We start from the raw sequence: 19,626 nt of genomic DNA on the forward strand, positions 1-19,626 counted from the left end.
TCATTTTATGCAATATCCCATAATATGCGGCCGTATGACCCGAGTCACGTCTGGGGCCTCGACGTGCTTGAGATGAAGTTGAGAGAACCCGGCGGACTCCAGATCTTTCCAGGTCTCTCTGGTGACGGAACATCCGTCCCCCACGTAGAACCAGAGAGGTTCCAGGACCTGCTGGAGGAAGTAGGTCCAGGAAGAGGAGGATTCTGACACCACATGCTCCAGGAAGTAGAGGGCCCCGCCCTGCAGGGGGACGACAGATTTAGTTTAAAGTCACAATTATGGACTTGCGAGGAGATGGGAAGAAGATCAGTTTACAGGATCCTTCTGGAACCTTCCTGAAGCACAGAGATGTTAGTGATCTTACTCCGAAGGTTTCCACCCGAAACATATGATAATAACATACTTTAGCAAGTACATAATGAAGTCCAGTCTTCATGAGGGTAGTTTAGTTCTTTATGTGGTGCTGGTATGTGAGGTCACGGCTCTACTGCAATGATAATCTTATCGTATGTTTGTTTTATAATGTTTGTTCTTCCAGACAGTACCTGGGACCGGACAAACCTGAGAAGAGTTTGGCTGTTTGTGTTTACAAGCTGACAAAAATCAATGGAATATATAGTATCGTCCTTCAAGTAAGTGTTTAAGAACCCAGAGCAGAAAACAAGACTTGGTGTCAGAGGAAGGTTTTGAAGAACGTGGACATTAACAACTAGGACAAGCTAACAAAGCAAGACAAACTGCTAACACATCTGCTAACTTGTTACAAGTTATTAATTTGTGAGAGTGCGAATAAGAGTACGAGCGACGGAAATTAAAGGTTTAAACAATGCTATTGTACCCATCTGTTCCTTGTTCACAAGAAATTAATTATTGTTTATTTTTATAATTCTATACTAATTATTGTCACAACATGATCTGGAGCTTGTAATCCATGCGTTCGTGTCTTCTCGTCTGGACTATTGTAACAGTTTATTTTCATGTCTTAACAAGAAGGATCTGTCTCGCCTGCAGTTGATTCAGAACTCTGCAGCGAGAATTCTGACCCGCTCTAGTAGAAGAACTCACATTTCTCCGATCCTTAAAACTCTTCACTGGCTTCCAGTTTCTTTCAGGATCAACTTTAAAATTCTGGTTCTTACTTTCAGATCTATTCATGGTCAGGCTCCTCCTTACATCAGTGATCTGATCCAGCCTTACACCCCAGCTTGGGCTCTGAGGTCTGTGGATCAGAATCTACTGATGGTTCCTGAACACACTTCTGGACCAGAGGAGAGAAATCCTTCCAGACTGTTGCTCCTAAGCTTTGGAACGATCTTCCTCTCCCTCTGTGTTTGATGATCTACTGACTCCTTTAAGAAACATCTTAAGACGTTTTTATATGTTCAGGTTTTTCCCTGATTTTTTGGAACTCCTGTTGTGTTATCAGTGTTATCTTGATCCTTAAAGTACATATTTTACTGAGTATTGTTTTGATTGTTTAAGCGCTTTGTGACCCTTGTCTGGAAAAGCGCTATATAAATACAAATTACTTACTTACTTACTCACTCTGCAATTGAACTTGACACGTCAGTGTTTCTGTGGGTGAGAAGTTTATAATAACTTAATGTAATGAAGTTGGATAAACTTTGAATCTCACTGTTTAACTAAGAGAAATGTGACATTCTGGAGACACAGATACTTGTGTACAGAAGGCAGGAGAGACATTTAACAAGGTCATGTTAGAACTATGGAACAGAAGTAAAACTTGTAACATTTTTTTGAACTTACAGAATTGTTTATGACAGACGTGTGTGTGTGTGTGTGTGTGTGTGTGTGTGTGTGTGTGTGAGTGTTCAGGTGTGTATGTGTGTGTGTTTAGGTGTGTGTATGTGTGAGTTTTGAGGCGTTTGTGTGTGTGTGTATGTATGTTAGTGTTTGTGTGTATGTGTGTGTGAGTATGCGTGTTCAGTATGTGTGTGTTTTTAGGTGTGCGTCTGTGATAGTGTTTAGGTGTGAGTAAGTGTGAGTGTTTAGGTGTGTGTATGTGTGAGTGTTTATGTGTGTGTATGTGTGAGTGTTTAGGTGTGTGTGTGCGCGTGTTTGTGCATGCGTGTGTGTGTGTGTGCGTGTGTGTGTAAGAAGACACATAGAGTCAATAAAGTCCAGTAAGGAAGGACTTGTAATTAATATTCTTCTAAAAAATGCCAAACTAAATCCACAGAGGATGAAGATGATAAAGACATTCTTCGTAGATGCTGTGAAAATTGATTTAATGAAGAAAGTGTTTTTATAATCCATTGAATAAACCATTTCATTTCTATTTTTTTTATTAATCTAATGATATATTGAACTTTAAAGCGACAGTTATGTCCCTGCAGCAGATACTGCACCTGAAGACACTCACATTTCTGAGGACGCGCCGAACTTCCTTCAGAACCTCCCGGACGTTCCCGACCGAACACAGAACCAGAGTGCAGACCACCACGTCCACGGATGAGTCCAACACGCCCCGCAGGTCCTCCGCAGGGACCACCACGAACGGGTCATAGGTCAGGTGCGGGTTCGCCTCCATGCTTCTCCTCAGGTACTGCTCGAAGTGCGGGTTCGGGTCGGTACACACCACCGTGCAGCCGTTCGGATAGAACGGGAAGTTGGCTCCGCTCCCGCATCCGATCTCCAGCAGAACCAGGGTCCCGTCCTGGCCGGCGAACCTGCCCAGGTGTCGGAACAGATCCCTCTTGATCCGGTGCGTCTTGTCGTTGTAAGAAAACGTGACATTGTAGGCGAGGAAGGCAAATATACGTTTGTAGAATCGATAGAGACCCGACAGTTTCAGCAGGAGGAGCGGGAACGTCGCTGTTACACACAATAATCTGCAGACCGTCACCAAACAAGACTTCATGTTGGACCGAACTAATCTGAGATTACCGTTATGATGTCGGTCTGTTGTAGCGCCACTAGAGGGCGGCATTTCCCGTCATATTGATTCACGGACGGCAAAAATTACAAAGTATATAAGTAAGTAAGTAAGTAAGTATTGTTTATTTGTATAGCGCTTTTCCAGACCAGGAATTACAGAATACAATATATAAAGATGATAATACTAAAACAATAGATTATTGGAAGTCACATTTGAAGTAAGTGGCTGATTTGTGCCAACGTTTTTGTCCTATAATGTTTAGTTCTGTACGGTTTAAATAGTACATCTAAATAAGACGGTATTCATATTTAACATGTAAGTAAGTAAGTAAGTAAGTCATTTTTATTTATATAGCGCTTTTCCAGACCAGGGTCACAAAGCGCTTAAACAATCAAAACAATATGCAATAAAGTATATACTTTAAAGGTCAATATAAAACTGGAGTTCCAGAAAATCAAGGAAAAGCCTGAACAAATAAAAATGTCTTAAGATGTTTCTTGAAGGAGTCAGTAGATCATCAAACACAGAGAGAGAGGAAGATAGTTCCAAAGCTTAGGAGCAACAGCCTGGAAGGATTTCTCTCCTCTGTTCCGGAAGCGTGTTCAGGAACGATCAGTAGATTCTGATCCACAGACCTCAGAGCCCGAGCTGGGGTGTAAGGCTGGATCAGATCACTGATGTAAGGAGGAGTCTGACCATGAATAGATCTGAAAGTAAGAACCAGAATTTTAAAGTTGATCCTGAAAGAAACTGGAAGCCAGTGAAGAGTTTTAAGGATCGGAGAAATGTGAGTTCTTCTACTTGAGCGGGTCAGAATTCTCGCTGCAGAGTTCTGAATCAACTGCAGGCTAAATAAGACGGTATTCATATTGAACATGGTTATAATCTATATTATATCTGAACGTAGGAGGAACGTAGTTCTACTCAAATTTAAAAGCGAGTATACAAAACTCTTGTGTGGACATTGCTCAGTAAAATTTACTTCTACATTCTTTCACAATGTGTGGAATATTATCAAATGAACAAAACAATGGAATCATGCAAATATATATATCTTAATATAATATAAATCTTTATTATCTTCATTTCGCAGGTTTGTGCTGCTGTGCAAAAGCAAGTGAGGTGATACAATGAATTCCATTATATGACCTCCTTTCATCTTCATTTATTTACAGTCCGCTTCATCCAGACATGGTTTTGATACATTCAGATTATTAAAAGACAAAGTTCACTGTGAACTGAATACATACAGTGTTGTCAGCGTAAATTGTATTTCATATCAAGATTCTATTAATAATTAAGTTCTACAAATGCAAGCAGATTATTTTTTGTTAACCTTGGTGTTCTTCATAAAAACCTAATCAATATCAAAGTACCTAGTTTGATAACAAAAACAGGTCAGGCTCAATCGTTCCCGGCTGGGCATTGATCGCTGCGGAAGAATCAATCATTTCACAGCACATCCCATGATGTGTTGCCTAATCAGGAACATCAACGGCGCCTTGATGTGTTGTAACCTCAGGTCGGAGAATCCTGCGGCCTCCAGGTATTTCCATGTGGCCTGATTGGTGCGGCATCCGTCGGCCATATAGTACCAGGCCGGCTGGATGAGGTGTTGGATGGTGTGAGTCCAGGAGGACGGATCTGCAACCACGTGCTCAATGAAGAGAAAACCTCCACCCTGAAAAAAAGAAAAGTATTAATATAATAATATCCCTCTAATATACGTTTTACTTTGTGTATACTTATGAACTGTTAAATTACATTAAATATAAATATTTAATTAACTTTATTTATTATGCAATTCCAAGGGTTGTGGAAAAACTGTTCAAAATAAATTAAATACTGTTATTTTAACAAGAACTGTTAAGCTAGAGCTACGCCTCGTGAACAGAAACTGGGCTACAGTGATGACCCCGAAACTAATGCCAGACGTATCAAAGTACAGAGAGGCCCTTGGCAGCCTGCACTAGACCAGATTTAAGTTTCTAGAGCAATGGACTACTGTTAAGTATACTTTGCGATACTTGAAAGTAACAGAAAGCAAAGTCCTCTGTTTCACAAAGTACTTGAACACACGGTTTATGCTCATAGTGATGCCAACTGGGCCTCTGATGTGAGCGACCACAACAGGTTACTGTATCAGCCTGAACAAAGATAGACCATTAGTGTCATGGAGAACCAAAAAAAGACAGACATGTCCACCTGTTATGCTGAGAGCACATGGCTTTTGCTGCGACCGTACAAGAGTGTTTGTATCTACAACGGCTCTTAGAATGTTTTGATGGTCGCAAATATTCATGTAAACTCCACGACGACTATCAGGGTGCATTTGTTCAGGCTTTTCCTTCATTTTCTGGAACTCCTGTTGTGTTATCAGTTTAACTTGCCCTTTAAACTATATACTTTATTGAGTATTGTTTTGATTGTTTAAGCGCTTTGTGACCCTGGTCTGGAAAAGCGCTATACAAATAACAATTACTTACTTACTTACAGTACTTACTTACTATAACTTTAGTGAAAAATCCTGTGCACAGACAACGACGTAAACATGCAGATTTCAAATACCACTTCTTAAGATCCAAACTAAATGCAGGCAGGATTAATCAAATTTATTGTCCTGTGGATGAGATGCTTCCATGCAAATCCAGCGACCAAATTAAAGTTGCTAAAAGTTTAAAATGTTTTGTGTTTAAAGGTTAAATAATGCCTATGTTAGAGGTTCTACCTGCGTTTGTTTAAATGTAAGAAAGAAAAATGGGATCAATTCTCATTTATGTTATCTTTCATTAAACAATCTAATAGAGAGGAATGAATGAGTCCCTGAGTCTATTAGTGTTGCATCATGGGAGGAGCATTCGTGCTCCATCTGCTCACTGATGACAGTGTTCAGAGGATGACTGTCATCATCCAAAGGGAATGGAATAAATGTGAATTAAATAAAATATAAGTGACTTGTAAATTAAAGTGGGTATATAAAAATTAAACAGCTGTTAATGATTAATTTTAAATGCTAAAGAACTAGTGTTTACATCGGGGTCTGCATTTCTGAATATTTAGAACACAATAGCAGTGATGCGTTTGCGGTCCTGACGTAGAATGACATGAATGACAATGACGTCCTGTAACGTGTCTACACCTGACGAGTCAAGAATGTCGTACACCTGTAAAATATAAAACAATGAAGTGCCCACGAGTAATGTCGACTTGTATATTTTGCTGTGTTATTAAAAGGGTTAAACATATGGGAAGGAAATGTACTTTTTAATCGATTCTTATAAATACTATTATCGATCCATACCGGAAGTCATGCGTAAAAATAAAAGCATTGGTAGGTCGAGGTAAGTTGTAAACATCTCCAGGTCCTTACGGGTCTGAGGACTCGCCGAGCCTCCTGCAGGGTCCTCTCCACGTCCCGGACGCTGCACAGGACCAGAGTCCCGACCACCGCGTCCACGGAGTCGCTCTCCACGGAAGCCAGGTCCTCGCCGGACGCCACCACGAACCTGTCGAACACCAGGTTCTGGTCGTCCTCCAGGCTCTTGCGCAGATACTTCTCCATGTCCGGGTTCGGGTCGCTGCAGACTACCTTGCACCCGGGCGGGTAGAACTGGAAGTTGGCTCCGGTGCCGCAGCCCACCTCCAGGACCGTGAGCTGCCCGTCAGACCGCCTGAACTCGGACAGGTTCCGGAACAGGTCCATCTTCAAGTCGCACATTTTCTTGTTGTACAACTTCGACATCCGGTACAAGAAAAGCGGCATAACGTAGCGCCTGTACATATTATTGGTCATGGTCCCGACCACCCGCAGGGGCAGCAGCAAGACAGTGGTCGCGGCGTAGAAAACGTTCCGGATCGAATCCATGTTGAGTCTCGACGGTTCAACGGTTGAATCTGCGACACTGTTGACACCAGTCAACCTGGAACGTCTGAGCATGCGCGAACTTTCGAGCCAGGAAGAACTTCTACATCAAGTTTTGAATCAACGCGAATTTATCTTAAACTATTTAAACTTCCAGTTCTGAACTGAAGTTTATTCACTTACATAGTTGGCAATGTAAGTGAATAAGTAAGTAATTTTTATTTATATAGCACTTTTCCAGACCAGGGTCACAAAGCGCTTAAACAATCAAAACAATATTCAATAAAGTATATACTTTAAAGGGCAAGATAAAACTGATAACACAACAACAGTGTTTATTTAAATACATCAAAAAATGATAAGTGAATCGCTTAGAAAATTCAAATTAGCAGGACGTTTGTTTAATAAATTCCATCATTTATTTCTGTCTTCAATATCTTTAAATAAATAGGTGTCTTTACTTCTGAAGGTACACTACTGATCCAGTCTTACACCCCAGCTCGGGCTCTGAGGTCTGTGGATCAGAATCTACTGATGGTTCCTCGCACACGGTTCAGGACCAGAGGAGAAAAATCCTTCCAGGCTGTTGCTCCTAAGCTTTGGAACGATCTTCCTCTCTCTTTGCGCTTGATGATCTACTGACTCCTTCAAGAAACATCTTAAGAGATTTTCTGGAACTTCTGTTGTGTAAAGTATATACTTTATTGCATATTGTTTTGATTGTTTAAGCGCTTTGTGACCCTGGTCTGGAAAAGCGCTATACAAATAAAAATTACTTACTTACTTATTAACTATTTTCCCACCAGGTGAGGACTGCTAGTGAAGTCCCATGCCTGACCAAACTCATGAAATTCCCTCCTTATGATTGAGGTAGCAAGTGTTGGACATTTTTTACTTTCTATGTTAACTAGTTCAGAGTTCAGTTCACCAATTTTAAAACAAACTAGTTCAGTTCATAGTTCACGATTCAAAATTTTCACAAGTTGCCAGTCCCAACTTGTTTCAATAAAGTATATACTTTAAAGGGCAAGATAAAACTGATAACACAACAACAGTGTTTATTTAAATACATCAAAAAATGATAAGTGAATACTGTTCATGTTCTTAGTTACAGTATATTCAAAAGTATTGTCAAAAGCCCATATAAAAAGTCAGAAAGCACAGTTCAAATATTTACTTTAAAAGGCCAAGACACATAAGAAAAACACAGAAATGTTTAGACACGAAAATAAACTGTTACAATATTCTAAACGAGAAAGACACAAAAGCATGGATTATAAGATCCAGATTGTGGTGTGACATCTCATCTGAGATTTTTCTCAATATCTTCAAATAAATAGGTCTCTTTACTTTTGAAGGTACTTTCCCACCAGGTGAGGACTGCTAGTGAAGACCAAACTCATGAAATTCCCTCCTTATGATTGAGGTAGCAAGTGTTGGACATTTTTCACTTTCCATGTAAACTAGTTCAAAGTTCAGTTCACCCATTTTAAAACAAACTAGTTCAGTTGATAGTTCACAATTCAAAATTTTCACAAGTTGCCAGTCCCAAGAATGTTCTTAGTTATATTCAAAGTATATAAGCCCATATATATAGTCAGAAATTATTATACCTGTTTTAAATTTAAAATATGTGTCGTATTTTATTGTCATATTATGAACAATTTAACCTTCATTGCCAGTTTTGTGAAAACAACACAGCCATTTTGTGTGTTTGTGTGGTGTGGAATACAATATAGAATAAAGATAGATAACCTTTTTTGATTCCTCTGGAGGTCTCCTTCAGGAAATAGTTTTTCCAGCACACAGCAACACAGACGATAGATTTATAAAACAAGAATGAAGTGCAATAAAAAGAGTGCAAGATGACACAATCTAAATCTAAAGACAAAGAACATAGATCAAATAAAAATGATACAGATTAACATGGAATAGTATCATCTTTTCGCTCCACTCCAGCCGCAAAACTCTTTAAAAGAATTAAACAATCTAATAGCAGGAGGAATGAATGAGTCCCTGAGTCTATTAGTGTTGCATCATGGGAGGAGCATTCGTGCTCCATCTGCTTCTCTGCTCACTGATGACAGTGTTCAGAGGATGACTGTCATCATCCAAAGGGAATTAAATAAATGTACATTAAAGTGGGTATATAAAACTTAAACAGCTGTTAATGATTAATTTTAAATGCTAAAGAACTAGTGTTTACATCGGGTCTGCATTTCTGAATATTTAGTCCACAATAGCAGTGATGCGTTTGCGGTCCTAACGTAGATATTCTTTTTTAGAGTAGGCAGGCAAGTCTGCAAATGAATATACTTTTTTTTCCCCATCCCCGAGGAATCTTTGATGCTTTGATGAGTCTGTCAACTACATGCTTCTGTAGCCTCACCATGGCTAGTGTCGTCAGATTGGGTGTTTTTCCCGCTATACATTAAGACCTGTTTACTGAGCGTTTTAGTAGGTTACTGCCTGAAACGCTCTGTAGAAATCCAGCCACCATATGGGACGAAGATAAATGGAGTGGGTGTGACGTTCACAGGCACCAGAATTAACTTATTCACAATAACGTTCATTGGACAAAATATTAGCTATGAACACAACACTGGAGGTAGCATTGTCTGTCATTAACTCTGAGTATTATGTAAGGTTATGTAAGTAAGTAAAGTAAAGGTTATTTGTAAAGAGCTTTTCCAGACCAGGGTCACACAAAGCACAGTTAAAATATTTACTTTAAAAGGCCAAGACACATAAGGCAAACTCAGGACACGGAAATGTTTGACACGAAAATAAACTGTTACAATAGTCTAAACGAGAAAGACACAAACGCATGGATTATAAGATCCAGATTGTGTTGTGACACATTTTTCTAAATTTAGAGATTTTTCTCAGTTGAAGACACGGTTTCTGGTCAGTTTTCTGCAGTGTTGAACTAGAGACATGTCTTCGTCAAATACAACACCCAGGTTTCTCAGGCTCAGTTTGACAGACTGACCTAAGTCACCCAAGTACTGACTCAACCCTGGAACCTTATCATAAGGAGCAATAACCAGATTAGATGGATTGTTCTATACTATTGGTGGCAAAGTGATGTTTGAACTTGGATCCCAGTGTGGTACTGGTTGTATTTCAATGTGGATCTATTTCAAATAAGCCTGTACCAATGCATAGGAGTCAACAAGGATGAGATGTTCCTTCCCTCCCTACTCAAAGATGGCAGTAGCTGTCAAAGTCCATGTCAGGTCTCGTATGATGAGCATTTAGAGGGGCACCTTGGACTGGTGTCTTCAAACCCAGTTGCAGGAGGCACATCTGGAAACTCCCCTTTCGATATCTTGATACAGAACGTGTCTCTCTTGTCCTTGCCTCAAGACCAGGGTGACCCTGATGCAGCTGCTACACATAGGAGCCCTGCAGGGGAATGGGGAACGATGAATCGCAACACATGGAAAATTAAACCACTGTGTTTTGAGCTTGTCTCTCATGGCATAAAATGCTAGTAGATCATGTGGCAGCTTTTTCAATGCGAGTCTCACATCTCACTTCTTCAACCCACTTGATGAGAACATCAACTTCCATCACCTTTATAGTCTTCAACCCCATCGGTGGTGTCAGTGGATGGCAGGGGCTTATGGGATAGTGTCTGCAAGGACAGTTCCTTGTCTTTCCTGGGACATGTAACGTTAAGGTTATAGCGCTGCCACTTCTTCACCATCCGCTGTAGTCCGGGAGATGTAATGTGAAGCAGCTTCCTCAAGATGGAGACAAGAGGCTGATGTCTCTCCAGTCAATGGTCAGCCAAATGTGTAGTCATGAGGCTTCTGGCCGGTGTAGACAAGGACTGGTGGCTTCTTCTAAATTTGGGCGTATCAAGACTGTCAGTGACGGACCTTGAAGAAAATCCCACATTTAATGGCACGTCAAGCCTAAATTGTGAAGCTTAAGGTGACAGCACAACAGGAAGATTGAGGTCAAAGTATCGTAGCACTGGAGGGCTAGTGAGCTCTTTTAGCTTGGTCAGCCATTTGGTAGTCCTGACAGTACCAGTCCAGATCCTGAGACAGAAGTTTCTTTTGGCGTGCTGTGACTTCACTGTAATAAGGGATTCACTTTTGATAAATAGTTCTATCAAATCTTGCGTGCTTTGTTTTCACAGTTAAATGTAAATGAAAAGTCATCTTTCCTGTTCATGTAGGAGAAGTTGGTAAATATTTTGACATGAACCTGATATTTTGAGTGCTGTGCTTAATTGTGGGCGTGGATCCTAACAACATCCATAGAGCAAATGTATGGAAGTTTTAATCAAACATGTTTGGGTCTGTCATGACCTTAACACTGAGCTGGAAACATTTTCGAATCAAATTTACATATAAGTGCAGTTCTTCAGTTGCCCACCAGATAGAGACACTGTTGGGCTATAATCTCTAATCTTGTCTGAAAGACAGACAAACCAAAGGCTTTAGTAGCTTTTCCCCCCATCATCGTTCGATTGTACAAACAGATTATCATCGGCTGTTTATGTAAAGTTTATACACCCCATTCAAATATTTACCTGATTGGGTAAGCATTGTTGTAATGTAGAGACCTATGTCTCATGGGTCACCAGTGGTACTGAGTGGACATACTATATTTATTAGTCCTTATTAGTCAGTGCTCAAAAAGACTACATACTGATTTACTGATATACTGATATACTGATATATTTCTGCTCGTTGTACACTGTGGGGGAACAATCTAAAGTATTAGATGCAGCGTTCTCTCCACATTTTAAAAACCTCGACGACATCTTTAATTTCAAATTGTCATTATTATTATTTAAGGTGTGACGACGAAGACGTGTTCCTGTGTAGTGATTGGTCAGAAGTAGAGGGCAAAAAATTGTTCACAACACATTATCATTTATAGTAAATACACTTAATGTTATTATATTCAATAAGTGGGAATCAAGAAATAACATATATAATATACCTTTTTTATTTTTGGAATAACAGTTAAATGTTGAACTGCCATGACTCAATAGAAATCAATTATTATTATTATTACAATGTACTTCACTGTCTCGATGACACGCCCAGAGTCTGTAAGTGTCACGTTACCACCAAACTGCTTTACAGCAGTAGGTCCAATACTTTGAGTCTTGTTCTGTAAACAAATGCTCACGCTTTCATGTGTGTCTATATGGGTATATAGACACATATATTAACGTATATATATATATTGAGGTATTGTTGGAATTTCCAAGTAGGTAAATAAGTATTGTTATTTAATGTTTTGTATTGTTTTTGAAGCTGTCAAAATCTATCCACAACTCTGACATTAAACTGATTTTATTTGTTCAGGCTTTTCCTTGATTTTCTGGAACTCCTGTTGTGTTATCAGTTTTATCTTGCCCTTTAAAGTATATACTTTATTGAGTATTGCTTTGATTGTTTAAGCGCTTTGTGACCCTGGTCTGGAAAAGCACTATATAAATAAAAATTACTTACTTACTTACTTACAATGTCTTCCCATAATATGCAAGTTACTAGTTGATTTATAACCTTTGTTTGAGGAAAATAATGGCCATATTGTATCATTGGATTTGTTTTTAAATGTATTTCAAACTCATTTCCGGAATCTTAAAACACAATTACGTCTACTACAAAAAAAACAACAAACATTTACCATCCTTTTCCTCATCCCTCTTTTCCCTTTTATATCCCTGCTTCATGAAATACAAAGTTCATTACACTTTTGTTAAATAACTATTTTAAAGGTAAGACCTTTTGAGCAAAAAAAACAATTCCAACGTTTGATTTTTTTTTATTTTCTCAAACATAGCCCACCAGCCGTGATGTAACACATGTATGTTTTTTTTGTGTTTTTTTTGTATGCTCACTGTGCTGCGGTCTCTGTCCGCTTCCGACAGCGAGGTGATTTGGCGACACTCCCTAACAATTTGCTGAGAGTCATCAATTATGCAGGGCAGCCGCGCTGGGCAGCAGGAGAGCAGCAACAACATGGCGACAGCCGCAGTTACTCCTCACTCTTTTCTACACCTGCGCGTCACTGACAACGGTCCGGATTTCTGTTAATACGCCGAAAAAGTAAGTGGACTCTCTGTTCTGTGCTTGGTGAGGGATTTTTCTCGGCGGTTGGAGACGCCAGGGCTACTTTGTCGACTGCATTCGCCGAGTGCCGCAGAGCGGTTTCTCTCCTCAGCATCTTCTCCTGGCGGATGCTGAGGGCTCTCTGCCAGTGCATGGCCACACATGTATGCGGGGGTCTCCAGTCAAGCACTGCTGCTCATTTTTCTGGACAGGGAAAGGAAGCGGGTAATGCGGCTTCTCGACATCTTCTCCGGGCTCTTTATTTTGGGGTGTTGGCCTGCTTGGATTGGAAAGATATATCCAAGTACGCAGAAGTGAAGAGCTCGTCAAACTTCCAGGACGTTCCGTCATAACTGTAAGCAGTAACGAACCACTGACGATTCGTCTCTTACGAATGGTTTTCCTTTCGGATTGTTTATTATTATTTATTATTTTTTTGGATAGTTTGGCCCCCGGCATCCACCTTCACAGCCCCCCCAGTGCCCCCCCCCCCCCCCCTTCTGATCAAAACCTTATGCAATGTCTTCGGAGACTATAGCGTGTGCGTCTGTAGTTCTGAGAATTATGCGGGTTTTTTTTTTCTTTCCAAGCCATCAGCAAAAGGTTTTAACATGTAAAGATGTGCGTGAGTGTATCGACCTTCTGCTTTACTGTAAGCGGGTGTGGTGGCATGCACTCACTATTGGTTTCACTTTTTTTTTTTTTTGGTCATAAATTATTCAAAATGTAAATCCTCCTGTCTTGTGATGGATGCGCTGTTTGAGTTGCCAGGACTTGTGTGTGTTGACCCACTATTACCGAGAGCCCGGTGTAGCAGCAATAAACCCACACTGCAGTATTTTAGACTTGTGGGGCAATATTGCGTTTGACTTCACTGAGGCTCGATTGAACGTTCCCTCGGATGGGACGGGAGCACACGGCCATTCAGGAGGGTGGTCTGGTAGGATTCCTTGTGTGAAGACAAAAGGTTGTGAGGATGACTAATCCTCACGCAGGTTTTGACATGTGTTACAGGATCTCCATCAATTCACTGAGACTCATCAGAGGTTTATTTTAGAAAAAAATACATCAGCAATGTGTGTCCAAGAGCATCATGGTGACGTGTTAATGCATAAAAAAAAAAAAAAAAAAAAAAAAAATTCTGGGAACTACTTTAGCAGAATGAAGTGCCAAAGGTTAACACTTAGCTTTGTCCAATATTGCTGGGGTGTGTATGTGTATATGTCTGGAACTGATTGTTCAGATTTTTAATGTTTTAGCAACGATTTATCTGAATTCTAATTTTATGATGCTTTATTTATTTTTTTTTTATTTTACATGAGGTATACATGTGTAATAAATGGAAGCAAACTCGCCACTTTGTAGCAAAATGTACATTCACCATTTCTCTATTCAAGGGATGATTCAATTTCTAAATGTGCCAAATTTTATACTTTGAACGTTGTGAGGGGCCATCAAGCCAAAAGAGAGTTGAAGAAAATGCATGATGGGGAAAAAAAACAAAAATGAAAAATTAACAATTAAATTTGGCTACTTCATTTTGAGGGTACATTGTATACTATAACAAAGCACAAAAAAAATACAATAAATTAATGAATGATTAAAGCCTAAACATGGTAATCAAACACTAAAATGGATGAGATGTTTATCTATGAAATCAATTTGTTATACATATTGTTAACCCTCATGTTGTCTCTAGGTCATTAATTAACAACTAATATCAATTATACACAGTAGAAAATACTAGAGGGAATTCAGTTGAATTTCCCTGACTTTGTGAGGACTGCATCAATACAGGCGAAGGCCTGCATGTGGCAGGTGATATGGCATTTCAGCTGTTGATATTATACGAACAGATGTGTATTAGAAAGCTTAAACCACAAAGGGTTGGGGCGCTCCGATCGATGAGGCAAACAAGTGAAGCACAGCAGAACTACGGTGTCTGCGGTGCCTAGATTTCTTCCTGGCGAGTCGAGGCCGCGTTAGCATCCAAGCTGCTCACGAGCCGGACGCCGGACTTCTCGGCGATGGCTAGAAATTCCCTGCGATGATTGTTTGATTCATTTAGGAAGATACTTTTGATCTCATTCTGTTACACGACGCTGTTTTTTCCCGTGTAGACCTCCATCGCTGGATCAATATAAGACCCCTGTAGTCGTCTCTTCCTGTCTGTGTGTGCAGTCTTCTGATCGCTGGTCATGCAATTGTATCCTATTTGGAATCACCTTGGAGGTAGATCAATTTGTAAAAGGAGACTTAAAGGTTGTGACGAGTTCAGGTTACTTAACCAGGCATTGATTAACTCCCAAAAAATTATTTTTTTGTTTTTGATAATAACGTCAATTATCAACAACAACTCCTCGTACTGTTACTTATTAACAAGCCTTACTTTTCAATCATTTCTTTTATATTTTGGCTCTTGATAAATCAATGATTATTGACGTTCTGTTCATTGATGTTCTTTAAAACAGTATTTGATTTATTTATTGTTATTCAAACATTAAAGCTAGCTTAGCATGTGTGCACACATTGTAAATAATAACCACATTGGCAATAGTTTATTTTATTTTATTTGGCCAAACATGCAGGTTATGAATCAAATATGAACCTCAATGTCACTGTACACTCGGTAGGCGACAATATTGACATAAACCAAGAGAAATAAAAGTATGCAACTCTGAATTTATTAAAAATCTGTATTGGTCCGTAATTATTAGGCTAGGCTAGTGCTGTTTTTAAATGTAATACATAATACTAATATAGCGAAACAATTTTTTGATTTAAACATATTTTAGTGTTATACAGTGTATATACTAAAGTGGGGATAAGAGAAAGCAATAACATTTTTGTCTTGTAGTGCAGATAAGACTGCATGGTTAAAAAAATCATATTATTGGAATTTATTTTAAATGTTGTTGTTGGCCAACCCTTGCTTGCTGGGACAACAAAGGCCGTAATGCACCGCAACAACTTCAGTACTATGCAGCCTTTAACATGTATATATATATTGATTATTTAACCCCCCAAAAAAGATTTAAATTATGGATGTGATGGATTTTTTGACCTTATAGACCTTATAGCTTAAAATAAGTTTCATCTGGCTTAGATTGACAGTTGGTAAAAAACATTATTGATGCAACATTGTTCATTCTTGGAATCAGTTTAACAATTTTTATGCCTGGACTGGACTATATTTGTTTTCAATGCAGAAGTGAGGCAAACTCATATTGTGGTCTGGTAGATATCAAATGTTTTTCATTTTATTCCTGTTGTATTTTTCTATATTTGCTTTTTTTAAATTATCGTTTAAACTGCCTTATCTGGGGCTCATCATGTAATAATTTACAAATTATACGACCATGTAAAGTTAATGTAAAAAATAAATGGACTGAGTGTTAATCTGTAAACTTTATCAATTAAAAAGAAGTAAAGAAAACAACTAAACAAAATGCTTTGTACTTACTTAACAACATTTCTCTTGACCCCTAATCTGTTAAGCACAGCTTAATATTTGTTGCAGGTACGATATAAAATAGCAGAAAATCTACGTGACTGAACAATGATGCTACTTACGAAATTCATTGCCGAGGTCACCGTGGGTAACCTTCCATTGGCACCAAGATGTTATCAGAGACAAGCAATTTGATCTTCTTTCACCTTTGGTGTCATAAAAAAAACCCATTCATCTGGTGTATTTATTCATTGTAAAATGTTGTTGTTGATCTTTTATTAACATTGTAACTATTCCTTCTCTTCCAGCTGGATGTCTTGAATGGAAAACACATAAAAGGGAAATAGCTGCAGGATGAAAATATGGCCGCACCCCTTATGGCACCCCCAGGACCTGACAGTTTCAAGAAATTCACTGCGGAGTCACTCGCTAACATCGAAAAACGTATTAATGAAGAAAAGAACAAGAAACCCACCAAGCCCAGGTCAGACAGTAGTCACCGCGACACGTCTGACGACAATGAGCCCAAACCCAACCGTGATTTGGAGGCGGGGAAGAGCCTCCCCTTCATCTATGGGGATATTCCTAAAGGAATGGCGGCCACACCGTTGGAGGACCTGGACCCATATTATCTCAACAAGAAAGTTAGTGACACCGGCAAAACATGCACACAAATGAACATGAAATTATGAATTCATTGATAAAGTAGATCATTCTTATGACCAGTACACTTTTGAAGTGACATGTTTTTTTCATCAGAAAAACAATCAATGTCTTTTATTCTTGTATAAAAAGTCCTACAATTTTATTTTCATTGCATAAATACCATCATGATAGACACAATCGTGATGTTTGGTTGATGCAAGTGGGTCAAATGTTTTATGAGTGATCGCGCTCTGAAGGAGGAAGTTGTGAGCGATACTAAGATTTGAGCCATTGGTAGGTAGATCTTCAGCAAGAAGGGGGAGTGATGAAGAAGAATGATTAAAAAGCGTTGGTTCCAAGTTTTGTAGGAACTATGAAGTGAAAAGATTCTTGTTAAAAGAATAATGTTTGCAGTGAAATGATGGCAGAGCATCCCTTGTTCTCTAAACGATCTTAAATATTTGAAAAAGGTAAGAACAGGCTCATATGCTGCCACTAACTTGTCAGCCTTTAATCTCTGACATGAAGCTGAACTGCATTTGCACATTCACCCAGTCTAAAACTCAAGCTCAAGCTCAAGTTATTCTTTCTGTGCGTGAGTTTGTCGTTTGTATAGGTTTTCTCCACGTCTATCTGTTCTCAGCACTGAACTGTAGGGCGTTCTTCCCTTTCTAGCCGGGATGAACTCTGATGATTGAATGCACTTTTCTAAATGAATGTGATTTAATGATGAGATTTAATCAAAAGAGATGCATTTATTACAAATTTGTATATAAAGTTGTAGCACTTCAGCAACTACCAGTTTAAATAGAGTTCCAGCCACTGAAACGTTGGCTAGCTAACACACCCAAGACAGCCATGGTGGGGTAGATGGTCTTCAAAACATTGTGAGTGCTAGCGCTTTTCTCGTGGCCCGTCGTCCGAGGGGAAATTATAGCCACAGCACTTGATGCAGTGGTGTCACTCAGGTTTACATAATAACCCGGTGGTCATGGTATGCTCCACGCACGCAGGATGTTCATCTCATGTGCGGCACTGCAGCCTCGTCGTCGTACACATGTGGTCTTCAAGGTTATTCGGGCCTTCTGGTCGGTGTAGCTGCAGGGAGTGTGAAGGGATGAAACGGGGAGGAGAGTTGATGCAGAAAAACGCTACGCTTCCATCTGTGCAGAAGTGCAGGATGTCGAAACTCTCTACGGTGGCAGTAAAAATGTCTGAGTGAATCTGGGACCTGCGTGAGAAAAGAAGCCCCGTCAGCAGGACTGGTGAGCTCCGCCAGCAGCAGCTCTCTCTCCGAGTCCGGAACTAATCATCAAGTATACAAGCCTATTGCATTTGATCGGAAGGACAGAAAGGATTACATTTATTTTCTTATAGTTTTCATATATGATGTACAGTAATAGAACATTAAGGAGTTTGTGATGTGTCTAGTATGGCCACTGTCTTGAGATGTCACTGGACATGAGATGGCTCAAGTGTTTAGATATTGCTTAGGGTAGGAAAATGTTTTTCACTTCATGTTGACTTTAATGCAAGTGTGTTAGTGAACAGAGTGTTGTTCTATTGAAGCATCCGCTCCCTAAAATGCCCTTTAGCAGATGTGGCTTTTCACATTTGCTCCACAATCACCATAACATCCGACGAAACCTGATCTTCAACCTTTGTGTCTCTTCTCTCTGAAGTTTGAGTCCACTCTGACACAGCTCTAATTCAAAAGGTTCTCATCGTTGTTTACTATCAATCAAAAGGAACTGCAGCTTCCCAGATGCATGGCAGTTAACTTTGAGCTCAATAACATACTTCTTTAAAATGTGAAGTTCATGGGTTTTCAATTCCATGTATTTTAAAACATAAAAAAGCAATGGATGTGTTCACCTCTTGATACAATTTTGATTTTGATTTTTTATATAATATATAATGATGTTTGTTCTTGCAGTGCTAATATTTTGAGTGTTTTTTCTGTACATGCCAGGGTAGGACTATTAGATAGCTAGATAGATAGATAGATAGATAGATAGATAGATAGATAGATAGATAGATAGATAGATAGATAGATAGATAGATAGATAGATAGATAGATTGATAGGGTTTCCAGTACACAGCAGACAATAGAAGGTACAGAAAGTTTCATAAAATCAAGCACAAAACAAACAAGCGAACATCGATCAAAGGAAATAACACAAATAAAAGGATACCATGATTAACATAGAATAGAATACATCATACTTTCACTCTGCTCCTGCCCCCAAATTCAGAATTATAAAGTCTAATAGCACGAGGAATGAAGGAGTCCCTGAGTCTATTAGTGTTCATCTGGGGAGAAGCATTCTTCTCCCTTTAAAGGGCAATTCATTTGAAAACCCAACTCTCCTAACTTACTCACATGTTTCAAATGTTGAAGTCTTCCCTCCAAGATGTCCTTCATCATTATGATGTTTTGAAGTTATTACTTTATTTTTCTTTTTATATTTCTTGCATTGGAGGGTTTGGTTGAATTTCCTTCGGAGGGGCCTCGTTGCACTTCTGGTGCATTTCTTTGGCCAGTGTTTGATCGAAAATGACGGTGGAAATATTTAGTGAATACTTAAAGTGCACAACAGCCATCACCCATATTAGCCACACCCCTAGTTACTGTCATGGCAACGATCACAAGGTCATAGATGGACTTTTGACCTTCCTGCTT

General features: G+C 39.3%; 3 protein-coding genes across 9 annotated transcripts in view; 1 reads left to right on the forward strand and 2 right to left on the reverse strand.

The window, feature by feature from the left end:
* LOC148070422 (thiol S-methyltransferase TMT1B-like) lies at positions 1-2,881 on the reverse strand. The gene is made up of 2 exons (XM_087801089.1): positions 2,384-2,881; positions 1-240 (listed from the first exon to the last, which is right to left on the reverse strand). The coding sequence occupies exons 1-2, from the start codon at positions 2,879-2,881 to the stop codon at positions 1-3; spliced, it is 738 nt and encodes a 245-aa protein (XP_087657215.1).
* Positions 2,882-3,948: 1,067 nt separating this feature from the next.
* LOC148070423 (thiol S-methyltransferase TMT1A-like) lies at positions 3,949-6,813 on the reverse strand. Its single transcript, XM_087800651.1, has 2 exons — positions 6,270-6,813; positions 3,949-4,580 (listed from the first exon to the last, which is right to left on the reverse strand). The coding sequence occupies exons 1-2, from the start codon at positions 6,762-6,764 to the stop codon at positions 4,347-4,349; spliced, it is 729 nt and encodes a 242-aa protein (XP_087656777.1). The 5' UTR covers positions 6,765-6,813; the 3' UTR covers positions 3,949-4,346.
* Positions 6,814-12,625: 5,812 nt separating this feature from the next.
* LOC148070424 (sodium channel protein type 8 subunit alpha-like) overlaps positions 12,626-19,626 on the forward strand; it is a 43,349-nt gene continuing 36,348 nt past the window's right edge. For all 7 annotated transcript variants that reach the window (XM_087800398.1, XM_087800400.1, XM_087800402.1 and 4 more), the window contains exons 1-2: positions 12,626-12,844; positions 16,607-16,942. In XM_087800398.1, the coding sequence (XP_087656524.1) occupies positions 16,661-16,942 (282 nt within the window). In that variant the 5' untranslated portion in view covers positions 12,626-12,844; positions 16,607-16,660. The remainder of the gene's footprint in view (positions 12,845-16,606; positions 16,943-19,626) is intronic.

Source organism: Callionymus lyra, chromosome 10 (genome assembly GCF_982586985.1).
Source record: "Callionymus lyra chromosome 10, fCalLyr1.hap1.1, whole genome shotgun sequence".
NCBI lineage: Eukaryota > Metazoa > Chordata > Actinopteri > Syngnathiformes > Callionymidae > Callionymus > Callionymus lyra.